Source organism: Thunnus maccoyii, chromosome 19 (genome assembly GCF_910596095.1).
Source record: "Thunnus maccoyii chromosome 19, fThuMac1.1, whole genome shotgun sequence".
Lineage (NCBI taxonomy): Eukaryota > Metazoa > Chordata > Actinopteri > Scombriformes > Scombridae > Thunnus > Thunnus maccoyii.
In genome coordinates, this window is record NC_056551.1 from 29572796 (window position 1) to 29581508 (window position 8713).

The 8713-nt window shown below is 44.4% G+C and overlaps 1 protein-coding gene and 1 long non-coding RNA gene across 2 annotated transcripts in view; both read left to right on the top strand.

The window, feature by feature from the left end:
• LOC121885636 overlaps positions 1-103 on the top strand; it is a 1490-nt gene extending 1387 nt beyond the window's left edge. The window contains exon 3 of the long non-coding RNA XR_006092592.1: positions 63-103. This is a non-coding gene — a long non-coding RNA (uncharacterized LOC121885636). The remainder of the gene's footprint in view (positions 1-62) is intronic.
• Positions 104-681: 578 nt separating this feature from the next.
• wu:fi75a02 lies at positions 682-6739 on the top strand. Its single transcript, XM_042395295.1, has 9 exons — positions 682-926; positions 1147-1624; positions 2890-3204; positions 3403-3426; positions 3656-3833; positions 4011-4099; positions 4183-4254; positions 5880-6010; positions 6221-6739. The coding sequence occupies exons 1-9, from the start codon at positions 761-763 to the stop codon at positions 6379-6381; spliced, it is 1614 nt and encodes a 537-aa protein (XP_042251229.1). The 5' UTR covers positions 682-760; the 3' UTR covers positions 6382-6739.
• The last annotated feature ends 1974 nt before the right edge of the window (positions 6740-8713 follow it).

An 8713-nucleotide genomic window follows, 5' to 3' on the forward strand; every position in this document is an offset into this window, starting at 1 on the left:
TATTGATTCTATTGTTTATTCATATTTCATTATTATTATTATATCTGCGGTTTCTCCTCCAGGCGTTTTCTCTCCTCCTGCACCTCCTTGGAGCTCCTCCTCTTCCTCTTCACCTTCCTCTCCTCCTCCTCCTCCTCCTCCTCCTCCTCCTCCTCACTGGGCCTCCTCTTCCTCCTCTGCTGCTCCTCTAACTCCTCCTCCCTCCTTCCTGTCATCTGCTCCTCTTCCTCCTCCTCCCATCTCTTCTACTCCTTTTTCTTCTCTTGTCCGTCCTCCTCATTTATCTTCTCCTCCTCTTCCTGTATGTCCTTCTTTTCTTTCTTCCTGTCCTCCTCCTCCTCCTCCTCCTCCTCGTGTCTCTCCTCTCTTTTCTTACTCCTCCTCTACTCCTCTCATGTCACTCCTCACTGCTCCTTCTCCTTCTTTTTCTCCTCCCATTTCTTCCCATTTTGCTCCTCACTCTTTCTCTTCTCCTCGTGCTCCTCCATCCCTCCTTTCTTCACCTCCTTCTCTCTTGTCTACTCATTCTGCCCTTCCTCCTCCTCCTGCTCCTCTTCCTCCTCTCCTCTTTCATCAGTCTTCTCTTGTTTCACTTCCTCCTCCTCCTTCTACCTCTTCCCCTTTTCCTCCTCTTTCCTCCTCATCCTCTCCTCCTCTCCTCTCTCTCCCACCCTCCTCTGGCCTTCGTCGTCCTCCTCCTCCTCCTCCTCCTCCTTGCTCCTGCTCCTCCCTCCTGCCTCGTCTCCTCTCAGCTCACAGGATGGAGGTGCGTCGCCTCCTGCGAGGAGCTCTGGCGTCTCTCGGTCGTCGCCTGGACTCTCTGGAGAGGAGGAGCAGGAAGAGGAGGAGGAGGAAGAGTAGGCGGAGAGGAGGAGAAGAAGAAGCAGCCTGCTCAGGTGCTCCTCTGACTCCTCCCCCCCTCCCAGGTAACTCACCTGCACAGATTGATGACATCATCACACACAACCACATGTCCCTCACACGCAGCCTACATTACCCACAATGCACCTGGAGATTGTGGCATGATATGGTAGTAGCTGCTTTTAGTGTGTGACATCATCAGTGACATCATCAAGGTCACCTCAATACAGCTGCTGATTGGCAACTAATCGATCAATCATTGATGATGTCATTTCTCTTCCTCAGGTCTGGCTGCTCTCCCCTGCAGCTCCGCCTCCTCCAGTAGCCCCGCCCCCCTCCCACCTGTCACCTCCTCCTCTTCGTCATTATCTTCATCAGACAGCGAGGGGTCCACGGCTCCTCTGGCCTCCAGTTTCAGCCAATCAGAGCAGAGGAGGAGGCAGAGGAGCAGGGGAGAGGAGGAGGAGGGTGGAAGGGGGAGGAAGAGGAGGAGGAAGAACCACGAAGGAAGAGGAGGAGCATTTAGTGTGTTCCCAGTAAACGCAGAAGAAGAAGAGGAAGAGGAGCATGCTGGGAGATTTGTGGGCCGGATGGCGGTCTCCTTCAGAGGAGGCGGAGCCGAGGAGGAGGCGCCGCTCACTCTGTACAACTTCAACCACAGGAAGCACAGAAGAAGAGAGGAGGGAGACAGCGGCCAATCAGAGAAGGCCGTCAGTGTGGTGGTCAGGCAGAACGGTTACAGAGCAGCACAGCTGCTGCACAGGTGAGACGCACCTGCACCTGATAATCAATAACACATCTGATCATCAATATTAATACCTGATAATCAATATTAATAACACATCTGATAATCAATATTAATAACACATCTGATAATCAATATTAATATCTGATAATCAATATTCATATCTGATAATCAATATTAATATCTGATAATCAATATTAATACCTGATCATCAATATTCATATCTGATAATCAATATTAATAACACATCTGATAATGAAGGATACATATTAACGTTATATAAACATTTAAATATATCGCTGTTGTATAAAAGATTCAAATTAGATTTTTAAATTAGTTTAAATTTTAAAGTGTAATTAAACTGTAAAGCTAAACATGTTCTATTTAAATGATATTAATTATAAATAAGTAACTTAAAGCTATAATATGTAATAATGTAAACAACCAGACCTGTGTTATATATGTTGTTGAGTTGTGTTCTTACATTATACTAAATGTTTCCATCAGAAATCTGTAATTTAATCAAAGTAACCGTTTCATTTGGTCACATGTTGATGACATCATACCTCCTCTACCAAAGAGTAAACACGCAGCAGATGTAAACGGCGGACAGAAACTGTTAAAAATTGACTTTTATTCAGTTTTAAGACACATTTTCATGATAAATTTAGTTGGTTTTTAACTATATCTTTTAGCCGGAAGAAGGATTTTAGTCATTGGACGTCTGGATCTAAAGTTATCAGAGAAATAAACTGAGCTAACGTTAGCAGCAGCTCGGCTAACAGCGCGTACCGAACGTCCGGTGGTCACCAAACATCGTCGGAGAAACACTGATTTTAGGTGAAACAGCTTTATTCAGTGTTTTTACCTGTAATCTCCGGGTCCGTTTGTTCTGGAGAGTAAAAACATCCTGAATGATGAACACTGGAGTAATCCTATCCCGGTGAGGCTGCTTATTTAACAACGAAGACAACAACTCCCATGATCCCTTGCTGCTTCACACCGCCATCACACTCCCGTCTGTTGTTGTTGTTTTGATTGAGACACCTAGCAGCTGAAATTACATATTGTGCGTTTAAGAACACAGGACGCGATTAATAGAACAGACTAAAACAATTAATTAATATAAGATATGAATAAACATACAGTATAACTTGAAATTATGAATAAAGCAATTATAATTATTAAAGTCTAACTTCTATTACACGTCTCAATGAACAATAAATATTTATATTATATAATAAAGAATATTTTAATATAGAGATTTTTTTTTCTTCCTCTAGCATCTCCAGCTCCTCTTCCCAGCATGCCTTGCATCTCCTCCAGAAGGGTCAGACCTTCAGCCAATCAGATGTCCTCTCAGTCTCCTCCAGCCAATGGCGTTTCTCAGACTTCACCCCTCCCTTCTCCCTCTCCTCCAATCACAGTGCTTTCCGCCTGTGGCTGTCTGCCTCTTCTTTTAGCCCCGCCCCCACCATGCTGCATCTGTCAGCGGTTGCCGTGGAAACACTGGCGTCAGTGAGGGGTGGAGCTTGTGGGAGTCCCCTGCGGCCCCTGAAGGACTGGACGGCCCCGCCCAGTCTGAGCTCTGATCACTGGTTGGTCGGCTCACATATTCAAATTAACATCATTAATATTTAATGAGCTCATGAATATTCATTATTCTAAGATTTTACATTTAAAAACAAGTATTTTCTCACATTTTTGAAGATAAATGATTTTATTATAAATATTAGTTTAAATCAGTTTTGTCAGTTTTATGATTTATTATGAAATAACTTGTTTTGTTTTCACAGTTATATGCGGTCGCCGACGCCGAGGTAATTAATTATTTATTATTTGATTATTATTACGTTATTATTTTGTAGTGTTAGTAACTCAAATAACAATAAAACTTTATTTATCTGCTTTAATAGCAGCTTTCACTTTTCTACTTTAATGTTCTTTATTTAAATGTACTTTTATTAAATGTTTTCATTTTGTCTGGTTTTATGAGCGTTTCTTCTAAAAATCAAACTTTAAAACAATAAAATAATTTCTGTGTTGCAGCCCAACTTCCTCTGCCCGGCGACAGCAGAAGCAGCGGGCCAATCACAGCGCTCGGAGCCTCCGCCTCCCTCGACGACGGTCTCTGCCCCTCCCCCCATGTCCAGCCAATGGACTGTCTGTTTCGGTCACAGCCAGCCAATCAGCAGCCAGCTCCAAGTATCTCAGCACAAATGGAGAGGTGCAGATTTTTTACTGATTTATAGATTTAATATAATATTTTAAAGTTTGTTTCTTTTCATTTATTTCTTCATTTTTTAATTTAATCTTTTGTTCACTCTGAACAACAATAATAATAATAATGATATTTTTTCTGTCTTGTTGTTCCTGCTGATTCTTTTTTATATGTTCTCCTCAGAGAGGTAAACGAGTGTCACAGATTCGAATCCGCCGGGCGTCGCCGCGGGAAACGCCGCTCACTCCAATGGGACTGCCAAAGGTCAAAAGGTCTGAAGATGGAGGCAGGCAGAAAAAATAACTACGAATATGAAAATAGAATGAAAACAATAACGAGTCTGTTTGTTTTTCAGGTTGAAGAAGAAAGAGTTCAGTCTGGAGGAGATCTACACCAACAAGAACTACAAATCCCCCACCACCAACAGGTAAAAGACTACAGGACCATCCTCCGCTGGTTCACGTCCTGCCTATCAGGAGATATTTTAGAGTATCTTGGAGGGGAGAACTTATCCACAGAGGTTCCTCATACTATATATATATATATATATATACGATATATCAGCATGGATGAAAGAATGTCACCTTCAGCTTAACCTCTCTAAGACCGAGCTCCTTGTCATCCAGCCAGTCCCTCCACAGAACAAAACATCAGCATCCAGCTTAAAGTTTGGTGTCATGATCGATGACCAACTAACCTCTAAGGTTCACGTGGCCTCAGTCACTCGATCGTGTGGGTTTGTCCTGTACAACATCAGGAAGATCAGACTCTACTTGTCTGAGCTCGCAGCACAACTCCTGGTTCAGGTTCTTGTAATATCACGCATTGACTACTGCAGCTCGTTACTGGCAGGCCTCCCCGCATGCACGTTCAAACCATAGACTGCATATAAACATGGACGACGCGTCTCCACTTCCTGCCACTATGCAAAAGTGAAGTCAAAATATCTCCTTTCTGGGAGCGGCCATCTTGCTTGTGTGACGTCATTTGGAATCAGAGTCTGCGCGGTGGAGTCAGGCGGCAGGATGACGGCCCGCGGGACACGCCCCCTCAGCCGGTCTGCGGCCTGACGGAGGTTTGAGAGCGGCTGTCACCGCTGTCAATCATGACATCACAGCCCGTTTCTATATCATCAAATGACTAATTAAAAACAAACGAGCACTTAGACAAACATCACCATGATAAGAACGACCTGAAATAACAGAAACCATCTTTGGGGAAAATTTATTTGATGTGTTCTTTGATTTTTTTAGTTTGGCTCATCCGCTAACATAGAAGGGGCGGGACTTATGACCTATACTGCAGCCCGCCACCAGGGGGCGATCAAGATGTTTTGGCTTCACTTTTGGGGATCTGTCATGACGTCCATCTTTATATACAGTCTATGGATCAAACCTCTGCAGATGATCCAGAACGCGACGGCACGTCTGGTCTTCAACCAGCCCAACGTCACCCTGCTGTTCATCTCCCTCCACTGGTTCCCAGTTGCTGCCCCCATCAAATTCAAAACCCTGACACTCGCTTACAAAACAGCCACTAAAACAGCTCCTGCCTACCTGAACCCCCTCATTCAGGTCTACACTCCCTCCTGCTCACTACGCTCTGCCAATGAAAGGCGCCTGGTACCACAACAGGACCCTCAGTCACCAGATAGACTCTTCTCCTCTGTAGTTCCCCGGTGGTGGAACGAGTTACCAGACTCTGTTCGATCTGCAGAGGCTCTCTCAATCTTTAAGAAAAGACTAAAGACCAGTTCTTTCATCAACACCTCTGCACCTGATGATGATGATCTACCTCCTATCAGACCTGAACTTGGCTTCATGGCACTGACTCGTGTTGTTCTCTCTTAGATCCTTGATTGTGTTTGTACGTTGCTTTGGATAAAAGCTGCTAAATGAAATTGTAAATTGTAAACAACTACAAATCTCAGACTTTTAAAAAGCTATTAATAAGAACGCAGGTAAAACTAGTAATCCCTGATGCAGAACTACACAGAGCATAAATCTGCTGTACAAACTACATCTCCCAGCATGCTGTGCTGTTGCCCTGCAGGAGTCTGGAGACGATCTTCGAGGAGCCACGGGAGAAGGATGGAGCGCTGCTCCTGATTGGCCAGCAGAGGAGGCGCAGGCTCCTCCTCTTCCCTGACTTCACTCAGCCCAGGAAGAGGAAGAGGCCGCAAGGTATGCTGGGAAACGTAGTTCACTGAGGGGAGACACTTTTATTTAATCAATGTTTCTCCTTTTGGTTTTTATACTTGTTTTGTTACGTAGTTGTTAACTGTTCGTTTCTTTTAAGTAAACAGATTTTATTTTGAAGTATATTTAGCTTCCTGTCTGTCACCCAGCGATGTCATGCTGACGTCACAGCTCCACTATGTCTGTCTGTTTTAGGGGTGGGACTTCCTGTTGCCATGGTGCCCAAGAAGCGGGCGGCGGCCCGGCGACATTATCATGGCAGCGCCGGCGATGACGAGGCGGACCTGGATGTGATGCTGGTGGAGCGACTGAGCGCGCTCGAAGACTTCCTGACACGACAGGGCCTGGATGTGTGAACTGTGACATCACTTCCTGTCAGCTGACTAAAGGCCAAATACACAGAGCTGCTAGCACGCCCGTTACTGCTGCGTTACCATGGTAACACCATCAGCTGTAGCACACTGCTACTTCTGTGTTACCGTGGTAACACCATCAGCTGGGTGGTCGGATGTAGCGGGTGGTTTTGTTTTCTTTGCAGTGTACTTGATGTTGTTTTTTTAGTTTAATTTTTTACAGTGTAGACTGTTCAAAATGTGAAATATTTAATATTTTAACAGCTGACCTTTGACCCCTGCACACCAGGAGGCCACGCCCCCAACAGGACACAACTTTATTTTACTTCTCGTTTAGTCAAATTAAAAATGTGAATCCCCCCCCCCCCCCCCAGAGTACTCTGACTACTCTCAGTACTCTGTAGTACTCTGTAGTACTCTCAGTACTGTGTAGTACTCTGTTGTACTCTCAGTACTGTGTAGTACTCTGTAGTACTCACAGTACTGTGTAGTACTGTGTAGTACTCTGTTGTACTCTCAGTACTGTGTAGTACTGTGTAGTACTCTCAGTACTGTGTAGTACTCTCAGTACTCTGTAGTACTCTCAGTACTGTGTAGTATTCTCAGTACTGTGTAGTACTGTGTAGTACTCTCAGTACTGTGTAGTATTCTCAGTACTGTGTAGTACTCTGTAGTATTCTCAGTACTGTGTAGTACTGTGTAGTACTCTCAGTACTGTGTAGTATTCTCAGTACTGTGTAGTACTCTGTAGTATTCTCAGTACTGTGTAGTACTGTGTAGTACTCTCAGTACTGTGTAGTATTCTCAGTACTGTGTAGTACTCTGTAGTATTCTCAGTACTGTGTAGTACTGTGTAGTACTCTCAGTACTGTGTAGTATTCTCAGTACTGTGTAGTACTGAGAATTGCAGGTTAAGTTTTTGTAAAATATATTTCAGGTGAAAATCTATTTTTGGAACAAATAAAGTTTGTTTCTGCTCACTGAAGTACTAGTATTACTTTATTACTTTATTACTTTATTACTTTATTACTTTATGAGTACTAGCATAGTGTGTGTCACTGACCAATCAGGGGCTTCAGATGAGAGTTCAGCCAATCACAGTGAAGCTCAGACTGTATATGAAGCTGGAGGTGCTGCTGTGGTGATATTAGTGTGTCTGTTCTGAGCGTGCTCAGTGTAGCTGCTGTGGTGATATTAGTGTGTCTGTTCTGAGCGCGCTCAGTGTAGCTGCTGTGGTGATATTAGTGCGTCTGTTCTGAGCGCGCTCAGTGTAGCTGCTGTGGTGATATTAGTGTGTCTGTTCTGAGCGTGCTCAGTGTAGCTGCTGTGGTGATATTAGTGTGTCTGTTCTGAGCGTGCTCAGTGTAGCTGCTGTGGTGATATTAGTGCGTCTGTTCTGAGCGTGCTCAGTGTAGCTGCTGTGGTGATATTAGTGCGTCTGTTCTGAGCGTGCTCAGTGTAGCTGCTGTGGTGATATTAGTGCGTCTGTTCTGAGCGTGCTCAGTGTAGCTGCTGTGCGCTCACATCTGCACTCGCTCAGCGTTCCAGTGAGCCACAACATCAACTAACCTGAAAATTGGAGCTGATCATTTCTGATTGGCTGTTTTGTCTCCCATCAGATTGCTAGTAGTATTATCAGTAACTGAAGAGGGAGGCAGATACAACCTACAAATACAACCACATGTGATTTTTATGCAGTTTTGGTGCATACTTTGTTTTATGAGTTTTCTTTCTGTGCTATATTCACTAACTGAGTTAGCCAGCTAACTAAGAGCTGGATACTGGACTAATAATGGTGCCCATTCAGTCCTAATAGAATTGCTCGGCTAGTGCATACACACAAAAAAAAAAACGGGTTTGCTTCTGCGTTGTGCGGCCCACTGGATCTGCACAGTAGTGTTAGTAGTAGTGCAGTAGTAGCCCATAGACTTTATATTGTGAGGACGCCACAGATTTTTAAATAGTTTTTCTCGGCTCGAGGAAAGTTTTACAAAAATAAAACCTCCAAGGATCAAAGTTCATAATAGAAAGAGTCATAATTGTCCTTGTTTTAAGTTCAAGGTGTCCTGTCAACAGTTTTACAGACGTCTCTTTTACAGCGGTGGTCTATGGGGACGATGGTTTACGGGCAGCGGGGTGGTCTATGGGGACGATGGTTTTTGGGCAGCGGGGTGGTCTATGGGGACGATGGTTTTTGGGCAGCAGGGTGGTCTATGGGGACGATGGTTTTTGGGCAGCAGGGTGGTCTATGGGGACGATGGTTTTTGGGCAGCAGGGTGGTCTATGGGGACGATGGTTTTTGGGCAGCAGGGTGGTCTATGTGGACGATGGTTTT